The 23,134-nt window shown below is 39.8% G+C and overlaps 1 protein-coding gene across 2 annotated transcripts in view; it reads left to right on the top strand.

The window, feature by feature from the left end:
* LOC135512290 (protein bicaudal C homolog 1-A-like) overlaps window positions 1–23,134 on the top strand; it is a 72,695-nt gene that overhangs the window by 30,578 nt on the left and 18,983 nt on the right. Inside the window, exons 3-6 of one of the 2 annotated variants that reach the window (XM_064934168.1) lie at window positions 8,113–8,182; window positions 18,352–18,431; window positions 19,781–19,939; window positions 20,971–21,024. In XM_064934168.1, the coding sequence (XP_064790240.1) occupies window positions 8,113–8,182; window positions 18,352–18,431; window positions 19,781–19,939; window positions 20,971–21,024 (363 nt within the window). Of the gene's footprint in view, window positions 1–8,112; window positions 8,183–18,351; window positions 18,432–19,777; window positions 19,940–20,970; window positions 21,025–23,134 lie in introns of both variants that reach the window. The other variant, XM_064934167.1, reaches the window with a different exon arrangement.

The raw sequence follows: 23,134 nt of genomic DNA, 5'->3' as shown, positions 1-23,134 counted from the left end.
CAAAACACTCTTGCAGGCATTTCCCTGTGGTAGATCACTCTCTTACTCATTGTCTGTTTGTCTTCCGTTCAGGCCAGCTCTCAGACCCAACCACATCCATCCCCATTTTCTCTCTCCCTCTAATGCTGGGTCCAAGCATTGTTTCCCACTCAGATCAGTGTATTAAACCATTTGTAATGTATTGTGACATGGACCTTTTGGTGTATTTGACTGTTGGACAACATACTTTGTGTAGGCTATTATGTATTGTGGAAACTACTTGACAATTTAACTCAAAGACCATGGACCATTGAACAGTTCGACAGGCTGTTGGACCATACGATGTTTGGACGGTGAATAGTTTGACTGGTAGATCGTGGACCATTAAACCTTTTGGCGTGTTGGATTGGTGGGCTATTAGACTGTGAAGAGTTGGACTGGTAGACTATGGACCACAGAGCTTTAGTGGAGGCTTCAGGCAAATTTATTTGAGTGCTGAGCCAGTCCCTCCCTCCCTCATCCCTCGGCTGTGGTTCTGTAAACAACGCCAGCTTGATATATGAGCACTGATGCACTCTGATCGGAGGCCAGAAGGATTCTACTTCATTATTTTAGAAGTACAACACCGTCCTAGTTTTATGCTGTCTAGTGGGTGAGAAAGGAAAGTCTTTTGATTATTTTGGTAGAGAATAGAGGGTTAACAAGGTAGTGAAAGTAAGTGAAATGGTGAAAATGAGTCATCACATCGCAATGAAGGAATTAATTGTATGATTATTTAAGTGAAGTTGCTGACTTTGTGAGGTGTCCATTACAGCAAACTAATAGCCCTCTAAATTGGTTGGTTCCTCTGTAAGTACTTGAAAACTTTTTATGTTTAAAAAAGTAGCAGATATTGTGCAGTTGCTCCGAATTTGGGATAATCTTTTGAACTATGCACATATTAGTTGAACGCCTTAAGGTTAAGGTCTTCTCCCCAAACATAATGGAGCTCGTGAGAGTTAGCGCATGGATTGTTGGCACATGTTAAATTCATGCGATCAGTCTCATGGGAAGAAAACAGTGGATGGATCACTAACTAAGACTCTCAACTGAAACAGGAGAACACCCACCCCATCCCTTTAACTCCTAAACCCTCTGTCCATCACACACACACACACACACACACACACACACACACACACACAGCTGAATCAACAGTGATACAGGAAGACAGTCCACTCTATCCATGTTGATTGCCACCATGCCTCACACACACACAGAAAACTCTACAGAAAGTCTACACCCCCTTGAACCTTTTCGTTGCATTACGAAGTGGGATTGAAATAGATTCCATTGTCATTTTTTTCTCTCATTGATCTACACAAAATACTCCATGATGTCAAAGTGAGAAGAAAATTCTACAAACTTTTTCAAATTAATAACAAATTAAATAACTAAAATATAGTCGTTTAGGCAAGCCTAAATTAGTTCAGAAGTAACATTTTGCTTAATTAATCCCAAAGCAAGGAAGAGTAGCTGCAGCAGCTATTGGGAATCCACAATAAATACAAATAAGTTATATGGACTCACTGTGTGAAATAATAGTGTTTTACATGATTTTGAATGACTACCTCTTCCTCTGTGCCCCATACAACATATGTAAGGTCCCTCAGTCAAGTATTGAATTTCAAGCACAGATTCAACTACAAAGACCAGGGAGATTTTTAAAAGCCTCATAAAGAAGGGCAGTGATGGGTAACAATAACAAATCAGACATTTAAATATCTCTTCAAGCATGGTCAAATTAATAATTATGCTGTGGATGACGTATTAAACCACCCAGGCACATCAAAGATGCAGTTGTCCTTCTGAATTGAGTTGCAGGACAGGAACAAAACTGCTTAGGGATGTCACCCGAGGCTAATTTTTTAAACCGCTATGGCAGAGTTCAATGGCTGTGATGGGAGTAAACTGAGGATGGATCAACAACATTGTAGTGACTTTACCTTAATGACCTACATGACAGAGTTAAAAGAAGAATACAAATATTCCAAAACATGCATATGTATGCAACAAGGCACTAAAATAAAACTGCAAAAAAACACAACTTTTTGGCCTAAATGCAAAGTCTTGTGTTGTGTTTGACGCAAACATATCACAGAGTAACTGCCTCCTTATTTTCAAGCATGGTGGTGGCTGCATCATGGTATGAGTAGGGCTGTGGCGGTCATGAAATTTCATCAATCGTGATTGTCAAGCAAATAGCTGTCGATCTCACGGGAATTGACCGTTAATTAACATAAACACATTTAGCATCTTCTGGCTTCCACACACAGCCTACATGCCACTGATGCAGATGTACATTTTTAAAAGTCTAATAAATCCATGTAATATAGCCTACACTTTCACAATAAATCCATTCTTTATTTTCGACAGGTCTAAAGAAGCATGATATGAAGAAAATGTAGTCTAATACGGTCACCACAACAGCCCTAGGTATGAGTATTCTTGACATCTGCAAAGACTGGAGTTTAAGATGAAAGAAACAGAATGGTTTAGCACTGACAAAATCCTAGGGGAGAACCTGTTTCAGTCTGCTTTTCACCAGACAATGGGAGGGGAATTCACCATCAGCAGGACAATAACCTACAACACAAAGCCAAATCTATACTGGAGATGCTTACGAAGAAGACAGTGAATGTTCCAGAGTGGCCAAGCTACAGTTTTGACTTAAAGCTGCTTGAAAATCTATGGCAAGACTTGAAAATGTCTATCTAGCCATGATCCCTAATATCTTAACAGCTTGAAGATTTAAAAAAAACGTAAATATTGCACAATGCAGGTGTGTAGTAAAGCTCTTGTGAGACTTACCCAAGAAGAATCACAGCTGTATTCGCTGCCAACGGTGATTCTAACATGTATTGACTCAGGGGGGTGAAGACTTACCTAATCAAGGCGTATTAGGGTTTTATTTTTCTTTAATCTTTTAAAAACGTGAGAATTTGTCATCCACTTTGACATTCAAGTATTTTGTAGATGGTTGACAAAAAATTACTAAATCAATTTGAATCCCGCTTTGTAACACAATAAAATGTGAAGGAATCCAAGGGGAGTGTAGATTTTCTATAGGCATTGTATACTCTCACGTGTACATGGCACATGTGACTGTTTTTGATGACATTCCCAAAATGACATCCTGTTCGATTTGGGTTATAGCACTATGTATATATCTGACCTTCCTGCTTGATCCAATCAGTGTAATATGTAATGAAACTGATCACAATGCTAAATGTATGCATTACTTGAAAAGGGCACAGTAGCAGAAAGACTGAAGAGTGGAACGTTAAATGTATAGTTAACCTAATTTGTGCAAATAGCTGACCCATTTGAGAGGTATTTGCTGGGCCCTTCATAAAAATAAACGCTATCCATCCTTAAAATGGTGTGTGGTCTGTCAGAAATCACTCCCATCTGTATGGCCTTGCCAAGAACAGCAACTATGGAGAGGAAGCAAGTTCCTGAACAAGACCCTATAGAGAAGAAATGGAGGGTGGCAAAAAATGTAATTGGCTGTAAAGTTTGGACATAGGGAATCTATATAATTGCATATATCTCCATAAACATTTGGTTGTCGGTTTCATCACAATTATCTGACATCCCTTTAGTAGGGTTTTGATCTGATTTGTATTAACTGGCTTTCCAAACATGCCTGGCCTTTACTGAGGCATACATTTCCTGATTGAATGCAACAAAGGGCAGTGATCATCTCATAACTGTTGTTGCATTGCATGTTGCTATGCTACAGTATACAATCCCTGTATCCATTGTATCATGTGATATCATATCTGATCATAGTCCATTCCCTGGCCTTTCCTGGAATGTCTAGTATTGGAAATGTCTATATTTTGAAAGAAATGCATAAATCTGCATACTGTAGTTGCTCTGGTGTACCTGAAGAATTTCAAAGCACCATGGAGAATAAAAAGGCGAGTTGTGTTTCTTCACCGGGACAAAATAATTTTGTGGAATTAAGCAGAAACCCCATTTTTGGCCCATGAGACTGATAAAATTGGGGAGGGAAAGAGCCAAAGGGGGAGGGGCGCAGAGCGAAATTCCTAATGGATATGATGAACAAAATGTTCCAGAGATGTGTTTGTCATACTGTTGAGTGGGAGCACATAGTTTTGTTTATAGAGTGAAAGTCTACGGGGGTGGTTCATATAAAATGTATGATAATATGCTCACGTGTATCATGATTGAGAGAATGTGCTAAAGACTGTCTCTCTGATTCAGTGCTGGTGTGGAATGTTGGTAAAGATGGGACTTATCATATATGTTGAATTTGGAAATCCTCGGGGCTAGATTTCCCAGTGAAAAATGTTATTTACAGAGTCCTAGATTATTGGAGGTCAACTGTATACCATGTTGTCCTCATAGTTGGAAGCAAAACTGTTTCCACATTTTATTTTTTTAATGACAACCTAAGAACAGTGGGTTAACTGCCTTGTTCAGGGGCAGAACAACAGATGTTTACCTTGTCAGCTCTGGGATTCGATCTTGCAACCTTTCACTTACAAGTCCAATGCTCTAACCACTAAGGCTACCTGCCACCCCCACATGAAGTCCTTGCAGTTTAGAATCCTATACATCAGTATATGTTTGATTCAGAAAACAAACTGCTCTATTCTGTTCATTAGATAGGAAGTCCATCCAAAAATATGTTGACTTTTTTTTTCTTCCCTTCACCCAAAAGACGACCTTCTTGGTTCTCTATTTTATTTGTATTATCTTGTGAAATGGTTAGAAATGCCACAGCCAAGGGCTTTCATGAGAACTCCAGCTTGGCAGGGCTTTTCTTGCCATTAGACAAAGATAATACCCAAGACCAGTAACATGAGCCAAGGTCTTTAGTGAGAGAATGAAAAATGCAACTCAACAAGACACATTTGTTATACTGTAGGAATGGGTTTTATATCATGGAAGCATTTTTTTAGCTGCCAATACTGTAGTGGATTTGTTTTATTGGTTTCAATGAAGAATGCAGAGACATAGCAACTGGATTAAATTTGAGACTTTTTTTTATAAAAAAAATAGTAAGTCTCTTATGGATAGGCCCCACAATCAGTAATGCTACATAGCATAATTATGTTCTTGCATGGCAGTTCATCAACCCATCTGTGGTGTGTAAACAACAGGGATGAATAATCTAGCCTAACTCTGACCAGATATTTGAGGTATGTTGTATAGGCTACATTTTCAAAGGTTCAATAAATCTTATCTTTGCAATTTGAATTGACCAGAGCAGTCAAATGTGATTATAAATAGATAATCATTATTCATGTTTACATGGGGCCCTCTAATAACTGCAAAAATATGTATCCTAATCTTCATATTGTTGGCCCAAAGTGAGATTGTGAAGTATTCTTTTTATGCGCCACTTCACTTTCCATATTTGTGTTTTGATTATAGTATGTTTGAGAAACTCAGTGATGCTTGAAGAGCCATCCACTCAACCATCAGTGGTCTTTAAGAGTGTCATACTGGAGTGACAATGCACACGTTCAACTAGCACTGCCCAACAGGTGTTTCAGACTGGCTCTGGAAAGTCTGTCAGTCAGTTTGGAGGATGCCAAGCAGGCCTATACTTCCCAAACATATGGAAGAATTTTGACATTTCCTCTATGAATGATGTACTGGATTAAGATAGAAAATTGCAGAATGAAGGCTGTGTTCTTTATTGAAAGAGTTGCTTTTCTTTTGTATTTTTCATAGAAATGCATCGCAGTACATAAATCTGGGCTCATTAACTAGGATTCAGCCACAATCTTTTTCTTGAACGGTTGATCAGGGGGCCGGAACATAATTACGAATAATTTGTAGACTGCAAAAAGCCCAAACTGATATAATATTTGACTGAAACAATAATTTCAAACCTTGCTTACATTTGTGTACGATCACATACAGTCACGTGAAAAAGCATTTGTCCCTTTTTCCCCACTTATATTTTTGATACTGAATTATCAGATCTTCAAATGATTTCAGGAACAAAGTTATGCAACACCCAATGTCCCTGTGTGAAAAGGTAATTGTCCCCTTACACTCAATAACTGATTGTGCCACCTAGCTGCAATGACTAAAACCAAATGCTTCCTGTAGTTGTTGCTCAGTCTCACACGTCGCTGTGGAGGATTTTTGTCCCACTCTTCCATGCAGAACTGCTGTAATTCAGCGACATTTGTGGGTTTTTAAGTATGAACTTCTCGTTTCAAGTCCTGCCACAATGTCTCAATTGGGATTATGTCTGGACTTTGACTAGGCCATTCCAAAACTTCAAATGTGTTCATTTTAGCCATTTTAATGTAGACTTGATTGTGTGTTTTGGATCATTGTCTTGCTGCGTGACCCAGCTGCGCTTCAGCTCACAGACAGATGACCTGACATCATCCTGTAGAATTCTCTGATACGTTGGAGAATTCATGGTTCCTTCTATTAAGGCAAGTCGTCCAGATTCTGAAGCAGCAAAGCATCCCCAAACCATCACACTACAACCACCATGCTTGACTGTTGGTATGAGGTTCTTACAGTGGAAAGCAGTTTGGTTTTCGCCAGGAGTGGGACCCATGTCATCCAAAATGTATACTTTTGAATCATCTGTCCATAGAATATTCTTCCAAAAGTCTTGATGATCATCCAGGTGCTTTTTGGAAATCTTTGGATGACATGGGCTCCATTATGCCAAAATCCAAACATACTTTTACCACCATGTGAAGTTCATCGTAACTTATTTCATCTTGAGCCTAATAAACTGCATGCTTTCCTGAGTCGTAGTGAGAGGACCACACAACATGTCATTGCGTGAATCTAAGTTTCCATCAGGTCTGTCATGATATTTTTTTATTAGACTTTATTCACATAACCAGGTTTCCATCCAAACTTTTTATCGACATGGACATCTGCTCTAAGCATATTGTCTTTCTCTGCGTGGGTTCCCATGTGAGGTTTGGAGGTCCTTGCATAACCACTGGAGTCCATGAAGAACATGGAGCAGCTTCATACTGTATGAGGGAAGATTCATAGGGTGCTCACGTGTCCAAGCCAGTCTGAGTTCATTCCTTTTCCACCCAAAAGCACGAGCCCCTGGTACGTGTTAAAACAAATAATCACGACAGGACCTTTGTGAAAACAAGGAAATTGAAGGACAAGGACAGATCTCTGTGTTTTGGAGATGGATGGTTTTCTGAGATTTTAGTTTCTAATGTAAACCACCAGTCAGCAGGTCTCCATAAGGTGATGCAGATGGTTCATGTTTCTCATGGCTGAACTGTTTGACCCCCAGTCTATGTTCAGGAAGTTATGTGATGGTGAGCGGCCTCATGAGCGTGTGGACGATGCCTGTAGTACCTCAGAATAACACACTCTTTCCTTTCGGACTTGTACTTTTGCTCTTTCTTTTTTTTTGTTTCACATTCATGCATATGCTACTGGTTACGATGGGTAGCTTTGTAAAAGGGCTCTCACATAGATTGCAGCTGACACTTTTCACATGTTCCTAAGCCAACAACACCCAGTCCACTTTCACAAAATATGGAGATGTTGGCTTTTTTTTGTCACAGAGTACATTTGTTTCAGTAAGCTTATATAAAAAGCAATGTTTTCGCTGGATCATACCATTTCTGGTTGATTTCTCCCCAAAATGTGTAGATCGTAGACCTCTCTTCATAGGTGCTCTCCAAAGTCAGCATGGCAAGAGGTTGGAGGAGGTGTAGGGCAGTAGAGGCAATGAGGCATTGTCCAAAGTTTAGACAAGCCTCGAGCCACATTCAATCAGCCATAAACACAGCAGACGTGTGAATTTTTCTGGCTAGTGGTTACTAGAACGTGGTCCTCATTTATACTGTTTATTTGAAGTGAGGCTGGATTTCTGTTATGTTTAAAATGACACGTGTTAAGATTTGTATATATCAATGTGTACCATGCAGTTATCTGTCATGTAAAATTGGACATTTAAACGGACTACAGTATAGGCAGTCTCAAAAAGAAGCATTATGGTGTTATTGTTTTCCTGATCTCCATTTTTGTTCAGTATATTAAACATAGATATGTAATGACGCTTTCTTTTTCCTTTTTATTGATTATGACCAATATCTGTTTCAGGTCATGGATGAAACCAAAACACAGATAGCGTGGCCTTCCAAATTGAAGATCGGAGCCAAGTCCAAAAAAGGTGAATGTTGTATGTTTTGATTCTACAACAACAACTCAGCTGTGGTTATATCAAAAGTAACAGAACATCCTTCTTGTTAACTGCTCTACATTTGACTCCAATGTTGCCTTTTCATTACCGGATGTAAGTCTTAAGTTTTGTTTTTGGAAGATATTTGCTGATGTCTGTACATGAAGACTATATAAATTAGTGAATTTGCAATGACAACATAGGTTTGTTAGTTTTAGCCCTGAATGACCCCCCCCCCCCCCTAAGTCATTTTTATAATCGAGAAGAATCAGTGTTTTATTTTTAACTGAAAGAATGTGCTTAGTGAAGTAATCAGTGGTGGAAAAAGTACTCCTTTGTCATACTTGAGTAAAGGTAAAGATGCCTTAATAGAAAATGACTCAAGTAAAAGGGAGTCACCCAGTAAAATACTACTTGAGTAAAAGTATTTAGTTTTAAATGTACTTAAGTACAGTGGTAGAAAAAGTACTCAATTGTCATACTTGAGTAAAAGTTATACACCAAATGTCTTGTTTTTTTTTATTTTTTTTTTATGGACAGACTGGCACACTCCAACACTTGGACATCATTTACAAATGCAGTATTTGTGTTTAGTGAGTCTGCCAGACAGAGGCAGTAGGGATGACACAGTTATAGGTGCATGAATTGTACCATATTGCTGCCAGAGCATTTGAAATGTACTTTTGGGTGTCAGGCATAATGTACTGTATGAAAAAGTTGTCAAAAATATCAAAAGTAAAGTGCAGATACTATTTAAGTTAAAAGTAGTACTTTATGTACTTTACACCACTGGAAATAATTATAGAGGGGACATGTATAGCAAGGTCGCAGCAGCATTCATTGTTTCACCACTTACTTTAAAAACACTTATGTTTAAAGATGAAACTTTCTACTTTTCTCTCTGGTCAGAATTTGCATCAATTTGTGAGTTTGTACGAGGGATGTTGAGTTAAGAGTTATCTGCATGTAATGTCTGAAATTCCAGTGTACTGCCAATAAAATACTACTGCTATTTAAAGCTTGTCTGGGGGGGGGGGGGTTCGACATGCCCCCTTTGTTGACCCCAATGGAATGCCAGTGTGCATCTTCATGCCAGATGTGAGATCCCAAAACAACTTCCTGAACTTGACCCAGAAGTTGATGAGTTTACACTGGATTCTTTTTTTAGGGCTGACCTCATTTAGTTGATTTTCTGGTCAATAGGCTGTTGGTCGAGCCAAGATTATTTTTTAGTCGAGAGTGTGTGTTTGTGTGTATATATATGTTTTTAAATGATGGCACATGAGACACCTGTCTGATTGGACTAATCCATTGTGAAGGCTGCAGGAATGGCACACCAGTATTTATTTATTTTACTAGGCAAGTCAGTTAAGAACAAATTCTTATTTTCAATGAGAATTTAGGAATAGTGGGTTAACTGCCTGTTCAGGGGCAGAACGACAGCTCGGGGGTTTGAACTTGCAACCTTCCAGTTACTAGTCCAACGCTCTAACCACTAGGCTACCCTACCAGGTATCACCAGTAGTACATTTCTAATCTACAATGTTTGTTTGGTTAATGTAGTTTCTGTTAATGCATTCAATGTATTATTACTGTCTTACCATTGTCATTGTACTGTAGGAGTGGACACGTTGTTTGCAGAGCGCACAACCTAGGCTACAAGTTTTGGTTTATTTCATTCCATTTACAAGTTGTCAATATGTTCATTGTCTTTTTGTTTGTAGCGCTCCTGTCCATCTGGAGTAAGGACACGCACCTGATTACACATATAACTAGGCCTAGGCTATCTGGCCTGCTCACAAATGTAGGCCTATAAATGTGCCCATTTGGGGATCTGATACTATTTCTGATTGTCTTAACTCACCATCACTGTGGAGCTTTTCAAAGTATTTTTTCTTTGCCTCAAACAGCAAGTCAACAAAGTCTGTTTTTACATCCATTGAGAATGACAATAGTTCCACAATGTAGCCTATTTGAAAAGTCTTCATGCTCTGATCTGGTGGAACGATCATAAAATTGTCCTACCTGATTACTTCTTATCCCTTGCGCAAATAGCCTACAGCTGTGTCTGTCTGTCCGGGCTCACTGGCAGGGAAACTCTGAGGGCACAGAATATTTTATACAATGTTACAAGTTTGCTAGCATGAGCTTTGGACTGCACCAATTAATACAATAGTTGATACAATGTTTCAAGTTCCTTGCAGACAGGCCATGCTTAGCCAATGTGATTTAATGGGTATTTATTTTTATCAGGATATTTTCAACCTGCTGGCTGCAATGTTTTTATTTGTTGGCTTGATGTAGGCTATTTTTACATGTTGGCAATGGCAATAGAAGTTTATTTTAGATTTGTATCGTTTTCATTTAGATATAATTTTTATTAACCACATGACATAACATTGATTTTGTGATATGAAGACTGGCATGTAGATAATCATAACTGGCATGTAGAAATGGTACGATAACTTGGCACCCCAAATGGAAAAGGTTGTAGAACGAGGAGGGTCTGGAACAGGTTTTTGTTCTTCTGGTTAGGCTATATTGATCTCGGCTCCCTCTCTCTTTAGTAATTTGTGTGTCTTCATTTTTAATCGCAGTGCTTAAAGCATTAGACAACCTCAGTAGCCTACAAGTAGTTGATTTTTATTGAAACACAGGTTGTGTCTATGAAATCAGCGTGAAATGGCTAGCAAGTTAGCGGGGCGTGCACTAATAGCGTTTTCAATCGGGGAAGTCACTCGCTCTTGAGACCTTGAAGTAGTTGCTTCCCTTGCTCTGCAAGGGAAGAGATAGGTAACGATGCTTTGTGGGAGGCAGTTGTTTGTGTGCAAAGGGTCCCTGGTTTGAGCCCAGGTAAGGGTGGAAGCAAAACTGTTTCATCTATATATCGAAAAAAAATACACGTTTTAAAAATGTTGACCAATCGATTGGTCGAAAGAACAGACCGCTCTCGCTCGACTAAGATTTTTTTTTGAGTCAGACAGCCCTAAATCCTTTTAACAGCTCTTCTACTCCTAGTCAACCTCTTAAGCTCATTCACAAAACTAACTTACATTGGAAGAACAGTTTGTCCATTTATATTCAGCCCTATGATTTGTTGGCTATCAGCCTTTTAGTATTATATATTCCAAACGGAGGGGTATGAACAATGTCCGCTAATCTCTTCCAGTTATCTCATGGGTGCATGCACTGCATTTTTGTGCATTTGGAGGAAAAAAGACATGTATTTGTGACCCTTTCTGCTTAACAGCTGGAGGGGAGAGAGTACTCTATCGTCTCGGTACTGTAATCAACCCTGACATCTACCCACAATGACTGGATGTCGTACACCTGTGAGTTTGAGCTGAGGTTAGCCATCAACACATCTACAGGAGACAAATTATGGATACCCATGCCATTCTGCTTCTCCATTATGTTTGCATTTGAATCACCAACTTTCTGAAAGTCAATCATTTTTAAATTGGGAGTTGTCAAAAGTCAAACTATTTGTACCACTTTCTGGAATCATAAATATTCTGTCATTGATTCATAGGAGAAACAGTAGGCTAATATTACACTTTACCAGAACATTTCACCATGAGAATAAATGGTCACTGTCCTTAAACATTTATGTATGACCAGTGGGAAATGCTCTAACTATCCATCTTGAATTGATAGCATTGTATTGTATTTAACTCTTCTTTCCTACATTGTTTTATACTTGGTGTTACCCAAATGAACGATCAACTTCCTTCTGCAGAGAATATATGGTATAGTAAGCTTATCTGTGGTATTACAACAGTAGCCTATCAATTGTTCATTAATGACATCCAGGCATGAAAATGGAAGACTTCATTCATGGGTAGCTTTTTAAACACCTTTTTGCCCTTTATCACTACACTCCACACATAGCCACAGTGTGGTGACTTGTCATACAGCGCCTTCAGAAAGTATTCATACCCCTTGATTTATTCCACATTTGCTGTTACAGCCTGAATTCAGTAGTGATTCAATCGTTTTTTTCTCACCCATCTACACACAATATTTGACTTGGTGGGAGATTTTTCGACGTGGCCTTGGGCAGGGTGCTTGACCCTGGTTGTTTTAATATTCAATCAACATTTTAAAAAGGTAAAGGGGGGTTGAATACTTTATGAAGGCACTGTATACACCTGTAAAAAGTTGTCAATATAAAAAACGATAGAGCATATCCGCAGCGCCTCGGTCAGACCAAGCCTTGTGACGAGGCAAAAAAAAGTATTTGGCCTATACTCATTATGAAGTTGCGCAGCGGAATGTCACGCGACATACATCAGAGCATTCGAAATGGTTACATACAGATTAGTCAACCTCCACACACTTAGGGAGGGTGAGTGTGGGGTTTGCTCAGGTGAACTAAGTTTGACAAATTAATATTATCAATCGCTCTATTCGCAATGATATGACAAATTAATCGTTTCCAAGTTCGCGAAGCAGTGTTTACAATGTCTATGCACGTGTATAACGCTTGGAGCCATTCCTCTCCTGCTGAAGTGGACTATGGCCATGCTCACACTTAAAGTTTAGGAAAAGATGTGTCCTGACAGAGTGCTCAAACACGTAGCCCAATCAAAGGTAAAAGTGTTTCTACTTATCAACACTACTCGAGGGAGTAGTCTAGATTCATGGCATTCGGTCAAGGCGCACGCTCTTTTCACGCGGGAATCATTTTGAAAATGTTTCGCTTTTCGGGACAGCAGCACAGCGATTAAACGGATATCAACTTCCAACTTTTTACGTTGGTTCAGCCCCCATTCTTTCCCCAATATTTTAAGCCAAAATGACTTAATTGCAAGCTTTTGAATGGTACTTTAAGAAAATGGGAGGCGAAAGAAACGCCCACCTGTTTAGGCGAGGTACTGGCGAGCGGAGTAGAAAAGAAGAAAGCCGCATACTCTAGCAGCTCAGATGCAATAATTGAATAACCTAATATCCAACGTTTCGACAGGCAAGCTGTCTTCTTCAGGGTATGACGACATACACTGCGGGTCTCTAGTTTTATATAGTGTCAAAGGACACACACAGGTGTATGTAATCATAGCCAGGTGTGGCCTGATAATTGGTTAATTATTAGATATAAAAAATAACATACAAAAAGTGTGAATGATCGCATATGATCATAGATACAATTTGGCTACAGAGGCCTAGAGACATTTTCAATGAATAGCAGAATCACAAGAATGGTTTCAGGTCAAAGTCTACGTTGAGACCGAAGGTAGCAAGGGTTTTTAAATGAAAGATCCAGACAGCCTCTCGTTTTAACAATAAATTGTCAAGGTCACCGCCTCTCCTAGGGAGGGTGACATGTTCAATGCCGATATAACATAGGGACAAAATCGAGTGGTTCGCTCCACTTTAGGAAAGCAGCAGTCCTCCCCCTACACAGAGGAGATCCTTCTGACTTAGATAAATTGGATGGTAGTTATCTTGCCTTTCCAAAGTTTTAGAATCACAGGCCAACTCTCAGCTAATAACTTTTTAAACTTCCTATTCTGTTTTTAAATGTGTACCAGTCAGGTTTTATTTGTTCAAAAGTCTGCTATATGTGTTCTAAGAAATGTAAGTTAACACATCATCTAGATCATAAAAAAACATTGTGCTGCCTTATTTATAGACCTTTCCAAGGCTTATGACACTGTTGACCATTATGTTCTAATTCAAAGGCTGGCTCAAATAGGCCTGGATCAGGCTTCTTGCAAGTGGTTTGAGAATGATCTGTCAGATAGGACACTGCGTGATTTCTGATGGTGCCAAGTCTGGTTTCCTGTATATTGCTAAAGGTGTACTGCAGGGGTTGGTATTGGGACCTGTTCGCTTTACTATTTACATAGACCAATAATATTTATGTAACATTTATCTATTCATTCTGTGTGCAGACTACACTGTTATGTATACCATTGCCCCAACTATTGACCATGCTATGTCAGAGCTGCAATCTGACTTTGTTGTTGATGCCTCACAGAAAGCCCTGGTTGGTTTAAAACGTGTACTTAATGTGGGCAAGACTAAATATATGTATTCTAATTCTCGCAAAAAAAAATTGCTGGTCTACATATTTATTCATTGCATTGTTCTCCCAACGATCGGATTCCCACCTATAAATATCTGGGTATTTGAATTGAAAAATACTTTGTTTTAAAAGGTGTATGAATGAGCTAGTTAAAAAGCTACAATTTTAAAGTGGGCTTATTCTTTAGAAATCTAGATCTAGCCTCTCCCTAAATAGCAGGAAGCAGATTGTACAGTCAACTTTCCTGACAGTTCTTGACTATGGTGACACCATTTACCAGATTGCAGCAGCCACTACTCTTAAACCTTTGGATGCTGTCTACCATAGCTCCCTTTGATTTATCACAGGTGACAGTTTTAATACTCACCACTATGTCCTGTATCAAAAGGTTGGCTGCTCCGCTCCTCATTAGTCCTGTAGATCACTTAATTATTCCCTTTTTTGTTTAAAAAGCTCCACTGCACAAGCTTCCGACTTCCCTAACTTTGCCGTTAAAATATATAAAAATATGAGATAACCAACCTTGTGAATGGTTTTGGTTTCTCTTGAGGTTCCACGGGTCTTCACCGAACTAGGTAAATCCACTTTTAATTTTAAAGGCGCTCATTGGAGGAACCAACTACAAAATACAATACAATTGGATGTTCTGGTGCCGCTCAGGCAATTTAAAATATCGATTGGGGACCTTGATATTAAAGAATTTAGTTATTTTTCTTGAATATTTGTCTTGTGCTGTATTGTGACACAACAGGGATTGAATCTGGGTCTGTAGTGACGCCTCAAAGCACTGTGATATAGTGCCTTAGACCACTGCACCACTCGGGAGGCCCTGGTCACTCCCTTTTTAAGGCCAGGCACCACACCCTAATCGGATCATTTTCCCACTTAATCATATCACAGTCAACTTTTACCAGTTGAATGTAGACACAAATATAATGTTTTTTTGTATATATATTCTTTTCTGAAATAGTATACTAATACAGTGGCTTGCGAAAGTATTCACCCCCACTTGGCATTTTTCTTATTTTGTTGCCGTACAACCTGGAATTAAAATGGATTTTGGGGGGGTTGTGTCATTTGATTTACACAGCATGCCTACCACTTTTAAGATGCAAAATATTTTTTCTTGTAAAACAAACAAGACATAAAATGTATTTGCATATCATGCAAATACATTTTTCTGGACACCAGATGAATTCAGCCAAAATATTTTACTTTTCTTTTGTTAAGACACTCCAGGACTGGATTTATACATAGCAGATTGTGGATGAATACTTTTTTTCTTTTTTCTATCTGTAAAATAATAAAGGTACACTTTTAAATAGAAAATGTAATCAATAAAAGTGTTTTGACAGCATATCGACAATTCCCTTTGTTCAAGTCTGGAGAATATGTTTAAGAATAACCACGTAGAATTTGTTGATTGCAGATGCTTCTGAGACTGAGAAAAATGTTTTGACATGTGGGAAGAGTCTGACTTTTGGGAAATGTCAGTTAAAGGGGCAATCTGCAGTTGATACATCAATATTTGGGCGCATAAATGAATGATATGTACCCATTGATTCTTGAAGAATATAACTTATAAATGGCTAATGAACTTCAACTGTCGTACCCCATAACAGCCCAATGTATACACTTGTTTTACTTCAATGTTTGTAAACAAAGTAAATGTAAACAAACGCTATATAGACCTAAAACAGTAAAACCTATAATTTTGATATTTTATATATCCAGTCCTTGTATCCATAGCGCTGTCTACAGATGTAGGATCTTAATTTGAGTCAGTGTGCTACAGCAGGTATATAATCCTGCAGCGTAAAGAAATATGGATTATTATGTGGATTATCATTAATGGGCATTTTTTTTGGGGTTGATACATTTTTCATCAGGGCAAATCAAGCAAGTCTGACATTTTTAAGTGGAAATTACAAACTGTAGAAGCCTTATTAAACCTCTAATACACTACAAGTTTGCATTTCCTGCAGTGCAGGAAAATGATCAGCAACAAAAGAGAGATCAAGCTTTTTACCGAAACAGGGTGAGGGAAAATACTTTATTATTTCAGCTGCGGTGATTGCTGCTTTAATGACCAAGTACAATGGATTTACACTACCAAATGAGAAACACCTATTAGACTCAGTCACCATCTCTTCAAAGTAAGTTACTAATGTATGTAGTCCAGTTTGTTACATTCTATGAAATTATGGATCCATGTCCATTTGAAAGTGGTTACAATTCCTGAAAGTTTGATAGTAGTATAAACAAATGAAAATATGAATTTATATTTAACTTTTTGACACTTATTACACTTATTATATTTAACTTTTTGACACTTATTATAAAATACCCCCCCCCCCCCTCCAAAAAAAAATCTAAATGGATAAGTAGATGCAAACATGATATTTTAGCCTGTGGTGCCTGGCTTTAAATAATGTAAACCCATTCTGGAAAAAGTCATTAGCGTTGACGTTAAGCAGAGAGGGGTCAAATGGTTTCTTTTGTGTCAAGTGTCAACTTCCAAGACCTTTCTTCTCAGCTGTCATATTGTATGTATTTCTGAATGTTTGGTGTGCCAAATTAAGACTTAGGGTGTTCATTTTCTATTCCACAATCAATCATAAGAGTACACGCGTCACACTTAAAAAATGTGGGGGTGTTTAACATCACACATAGCAACACTAATTTAGCCCCCTAATGTAATGAGTGCCAGATGGGTAGGGGAGCGGAAGGCCAACACCCTCTGCTGGTCTCTAGTCACAGCTGTGTGTTTGGAACGTTTCCTGAAACCAAAGCTGTGAGGGTCTCTTCTAATACTGCTGTGATTTTACTTTGTTTTTCTGTCTCAGACGGCACCCACTCCTATTGTGATGTAACCCATTGTGGACTTGAGAGGCTTTTGGGTTGTTTTTGTGGGGAACAAAATATCGTCTCACAGCTGTTTTTTCACCCTTCTGTGATCTCACCTCAGCGTTGAGGCCACGAAAGTCCCATGTCACACTGACGAGATCCACACAGCCTTCCACTGCTCCCACAATCCCCCCATAGGCCCGTAAAACGTAGAGCACAGAGGCTCCTAAACGCTTCCCTGCAGCAGCATTCCAGAGCCTAGCCAACCCAGATCTCTCCTCAGTGGGGATCAGGGCCAGTTCATGTGCTCTCCCCTCACTTTTTGTTTTGTGACTCTTTAAAAAAAATCGTACCTTTTATTTAACTAGGCAAGTCAGTTAAGAACAAATTCTTATTTTTAATGACTGCCTAGGAACAGTGGGTTAAATGCCTTGTTCAAGGACAGAACAACAGATTTGTACCTTATCAGCGCCGGGATTCCATCTTGCAACCTTTTGGTTACTAGTCCAACGCTCTAACCACTAGGCTACCTGCCGCCCCAAACTCTATGGAGAGTTTCTGTTTGGTTTGTGTAATTGGAGTTTGTTGTGGTGTTAGGTCTATACAGCGCAGTATAACACACTGTTTATTTCAGTCATTACCTACATTTCCATGTACTATTCTGTTTAACAGTATAGGCTTTTATCTGCATTTTCCTGCTCAACAGCTCTAAATTCTCTAAACCCAACAAATGTCAATAGGTTAAAAAGTGTCTGTAAGTAAACTCTAAATATAAATATTTTCTTCTTTAGGAGTACAGTAAATCTGAGCTATTTGTGGTGTGTGGGGTAGGGGGATTCCTGGAAGGAGCTTAACTGACTTCCTGCCCCTCCATACAGTCAACACAGGGGGCTCCTAGGACCTGGCGGCCAAATGGACTCTACAGTCATGAGCATTGAGCATACGTCCAGCTGTTTTTATCGACACAAGATAGTTAAACGGAAACGCACCCGAGCAGGCATTTGTCTATTTTCTATGCAAACTTTCAAAATGTTTGGGGGGGGGGGATCACACATTTGATCCAACACTGCTGTGTAACAGCCCATAATGAGAGTTGGCACATCTGAAATTTGCATTTACCTCAAGTGATTTGTCTGTTGTCTTAATCATGAATGCCATCAATGCATTCACCTGGTGCACAGTCTTGGGAAAATGTGATAATATAATCTCTTCATAACCTCTTTCTGTCTCCTTTTGTTCTCTCCGTACCTCAATCTCAACCTCTCCATCACGTCTCTCCCTTCAGATCCGCACATTAAAGTTTGTGGAAAGAGAGACAATGTGAGGGAAGCCAAAGACCGAATCATGTCAGTCCTCGACACAAAGGTACGTATGAATGATGGAAAGGTGTTTGCTTTGTTCTCATGGCAACACCAATACTGACATTGGTAATTTATCAACTAGGGGATGGTAGTCACAGATGTATCCAGGGAGTGTCTCTGGCTGTCATTTCATGCCCTAAGAAGCCTTGTTTTACTTCCTAATTGGTTCTGTTTCTATTTGAGTGGCTTGGTAACACACCGAGAAATGGATTGATGGAGGCAAAGTGAGATGGATGGAGAGTAAGGGGCCCTGTGGATTTCACCGAGGTGGCAGGGGTCCACCATTTTAGAAAATAACTCCCTTCCATATCTTTCCCAGTCCATTTTCCCTCTGTCTCACACCTTATTTGGCTCACTCACTCCATCTCCAACAGAGTTCAAATGACAGGCGGCTTTCTCAGACGTGTGATATGAATTGCCACCAAGATGGCCAGTAATTAATTTCCTGAGTGTGCATTGGCTCGGCATGGTGCATGTCCTGTCTCTATGGCAACAAACATCCACATCCCAAAATGGGCACACCATAGCACCCCCTGTGGGCAGGTTTTATCCTAACACTCTAAACAAGTATTTTCTCTGCACACAGTCAACACGATTGCCTACATAAAGGGGATAGCTAGTCAGGTGTCCAACTCAATGTATTCACATATTTCACCCCAATGAGTTCAACATGAAACAACCATGATTAGTCGGCATTTTATAGCAATGGATTTGTCGAATGAAACTTTTTTGAAATATTTTAACATACTTTTAGGCTCATCTGCTTTAGCTCTCTGTGGAATTAGCCATCTGAAAGGGTTTATGTTTGATATGATTGGTTATAGTCCTCATGCCTCTCTAAGTGGAGCTTCTCATTGTGGACCCATCTGCCTGGCAGTGGTGTCGGACCAGACCCAGGGTCTTGGTGTTAGAGATGCATCCTATTTGTCTTCGGCTTACTAGCCGAGGGGCATTCAAGCTATGTCAATATTCACAATATTGCCATGATTTACAGTCATATATGTGGTATAGAATTTAATATTTATGCATGTAAGATTTCTATCATATAATTCACTAAGTATTATTAAGGGGCAGCAGGGTAGCCTAGTGGTTAGAGCGTTGGACTAGTAACCGAAAGGTTGCAAGTTCGAATCTCCGAGCTGACAAGGTACAAATCTGTCGTTCTGCCCCAGAACAGGCAGTTAACCCACTGTTCCTAGGCCGTCATTGAAAATAAGAATCTCATAGTTCATATCTTTACATAGTAAAATAAAGGTAAAATAAAGGTAAAAGAATTTAAAAAAAAAAAAAAGTACATTGTATGGCAGGCCATGCTTAAGAAGAGTGTCTCCCCCCCTTGCTCTCCTCCAGCAGACTAACAGGGTAACCCTTAAGATGGACGTGTCCCACACAGAGCACTCCCACGTCATTGGCAAGGGAGGCAACAACATCAAGAAGGTGATGGAGGACACGGGTTGCCACATCCACTTCCCCGACTCCAACCGCAACAATCAGGCGGAGAAGAGCAACCAGGTACGGAGAAAGACACCACTGTATATGTACAATGTACACAGGATCTGATAGAATGAATGTGCTGTGCCATCATTAACCACATTTGTGTGGGACTGTCAAAGGTTCTCTGTTTGCACAGGCTTTATTCACCTGTATTTACTATTTTAACCACATATTAAACTGGTTTGTTCTCATTTGAGTATGTCCCATTTGTTAGTTGCTAGAGTGGCTTTAAATGACCATGTTGTGGAGAGCTGCTGTAATTGGCTGTTTTGATTGGCTGTGCCATAGGAAGCCAGTGTGTTTGGGCTGGATTGGATAGACAAGCAGTTGGAAGCGGCTGTAATTTCCATTTACATACACCTCTGGAGGAGGCAAACTGCCAAACTCTTCGCATGTGTCATGCAGTCACACACCAAACTTTGCAAGCTATCCCTTACCTTGAACACCTTGTACCTCAAACCCAGTGTGTGTGCATGCATTTGTTTGAGGAGGCAGTGCTGACCCAAACTAGATGGTACCGGCTGGTCTCAAATACTGAGGCTTAATTTGTTCAGAAGTGCTGATTAAAGTTGGCAGAAGTTATGGTTCTTTGGGTCAGCGCATTCCTTACTCCATTATGGTGAGTTACAGATGAAAGGCTTGAAAAGGAAGAGAGGAGGAGAGAGATTACCACTCCGCTGGCAGGATATCTAATGAAGGCATTTATCTCCTTTTTAGATTTCTGTCGCAATTATTTTAATTGCAGGCACGCATTCAGGATGTGAAGTGTTGAAAGGCAATTTTTGAAATTACGGGTTGTTGTTTTTAAATATGGTAAAAGCCTACAAACCATTTTTCTCTTTATAATGTTATTCTGATTGGGTTTTGATAAAAACATAACATAAGCTATGGAAATTAGAATGACCGGACCAAATGGAAATAAGAGAGAAGGGCTTTGGCTCTAAGCTTTTTCATTTTTTTCCAGTTTTGATTCCAATTTTAGATTCCAGTTTTGATGTAACTGTAATAGCCAAACTATAACAATGACTTCTGTTGCTCCATCTGAACAGGTGTCCATTGCAGGTCAGCCAGGAGGGGTAGAGGCAGCTCGGGCCAAAATTAGGGTAAGTTGGATGTCATTTCTATGGAGGTCTATGAGGTCTGAACTATAGAACTCGGAACAGGCAGTTATATTGTAAGCCTGTGTCACTACAGTCATCCTTTAGTTGTCGTATAACTGCATGTGATAGCTGTGGAGCCTGTGAATGTGGCACAGGGCACATAGGAAACAGTTCAAACCCAGCACACAGTGCATCTGGCCTTGTAGAGTGTGCTCGGCTCGCCTCATATTCGGCTCCAGCTCAGAGGGCGGTGGGCCATTCCGCTCGTGTGAGCCTCTGCCGTCCAGACCTTCCTTGTGTTTCGCCGCCATCACAATTCTTCACACGCATGTACTTTCTTTCCAAGTGGACCAAGACCAATAAGCTCAATGAGAGAGGAAAGAAAGAGGGAGAAGAAAGTAGAGTGCGAGCGCACATGATTGTGTTTTCACAGGCAACAGGGAGCAACCGAGTTCATGCACTTCCTTGGTTTAAAAAAGTTAACCAATTGAATTTAGAAGTAATGTTTGAGGAAGGGGTTCAGAAAATAAGCTGTAATAGCGACATGAATCCTCTCCCAAAGCCAAACACTAACAGCCATACTACTGCCCACTACCCAAACCTGTACACTGTTCTTACTCATACCACTTAGTACAACTACTCACCAACCATATGACATCTGTACAGCCACCCCACATACAGTATTAACACCTGCCCAGCGACCCTCATCCCAAACGTCCAGCAACCTTCCACCCCTTCACCCAAATACAAGCCCTACTTTGCTTCGCACTGATATCCATGTTGGCTGCCATAAGAAATTAATGAAAAGGAACAAATCACTGTCAGTTGCCATTTCGATATAAACCTTTCATAGTTTGTTTGCTCCGGGTCTGACTCTGTACTGTTTGGGTTCAAAGTAAATGGTCCTGGGTGGCCTCATCCCTCTCTGCCTGTGACCAAAACAGTGATTAGATGGGTTTTTACCTTCGGTATAGTTTGTTTGTGCCAGGTCTTTGTTAGAGGTGTTTTGAAGGGAAGGTTAAAGTTGAGTTGTACTGCAGCCCTTGAAGACGTGATGGTGTATGATGAAAGTTTTAGTCTGTAGCTTTGTCCATGATTTATGTAGTCGTTATACTGTCTTTATACAATATTTGCCTTTCTGCAATATTTGCCTTTCTGCCCTTGTCTGCAGAACTCACGCACACCTTCAGATTGAATAAATATGAAGCTTAAAGTTGCCAGGAACACCTGTTTTAAAAAGCTTATGTCAGCTCTGTATGAGCCATTCTTCATTCATAGCCTGGTCGGGGCCGTACTGTTTGTCCTCTCTGTGTTTCCCTTCTCACTGACCTAAATATCTCTGCCTTAACAGTGGAACCCCTGAAATGTGATATAAAAGTAGGCCCAGAAACATATGGGATTAATCATGGGCTCATTTCTTTGGTCAGTGTAATTCATGCTGTATGCCCTTCTCTGGCAGCCTAAGCTATGGCGCACTGCCCAAGACGGAGTGTTTGGATAAGTGTGTGCGTGCGCGTACACGAGTAGACTAAAGTGTATGTATGAACTTTACAGCAAAATCTGGCGCCTCCAGGCTGTTTGAATGACTGCTGTGATTTGAGTGATGGGGTCCACTTTTAGTCAGGTCTCTTCTCTTTGATGGCGTGACTTGATGTATGATTCAGTGACTTGACCTTAACATTTACAGTCTGAATATCAACAGACCGTCTATGAGCAGACATGATCTGCTACTACAGCATTGTACTGTATGTTTAATCGGCTCCTAATGGAAGTGTGCTGGAGCATGTGCCTGATGAAGGGCGTAACGCATTAGGTCCCTACTGAGTATTGGCACAGTTCAACGCGTTGTGATAGACACCAAGGGTTTTTATTAACACTTCTATGCCGTGTTTGGCCACAACCCAGCTGAAGTGGGACATGTTATGTCTCTGTAGATGTGCACATGTCTCTACCCTATGTTAAGAGATATCTCTCAACATGTGTTTTCTCTCTTATGTCTTCACTATTCAAATGGACTCTGTTACTTACTACAGGGCATTTGTGTAAAGTTCGCGAAAGAATAGTATGATGAATGTAATAGCAAGATGGCAATAACTGTATGCATCTCTCTCAC

The sequence above is a fragment of the Oncorhynchus masou genome, chromosome 24 (assembly GCF_036934945.1).
Source record: "Oncorhynchus masou masou isolate Uvic2021 chromosome 24, UVic_Omas_1.1, whole genome shotgun sequence".
NCBI classification, from domain to species: domain Eukaryota; kingdom Metazoa; phylum Chordata; class Actinopteri; order Salmoniformes; family Salmonidae; genus Oncorhynchus; species Oncorhynchus masou.
The sequence above is the reverse complement of the archived record's forward strand: the minus strand, read 5'-3'. Positions and strand labels throughout refer to the sequence as shown.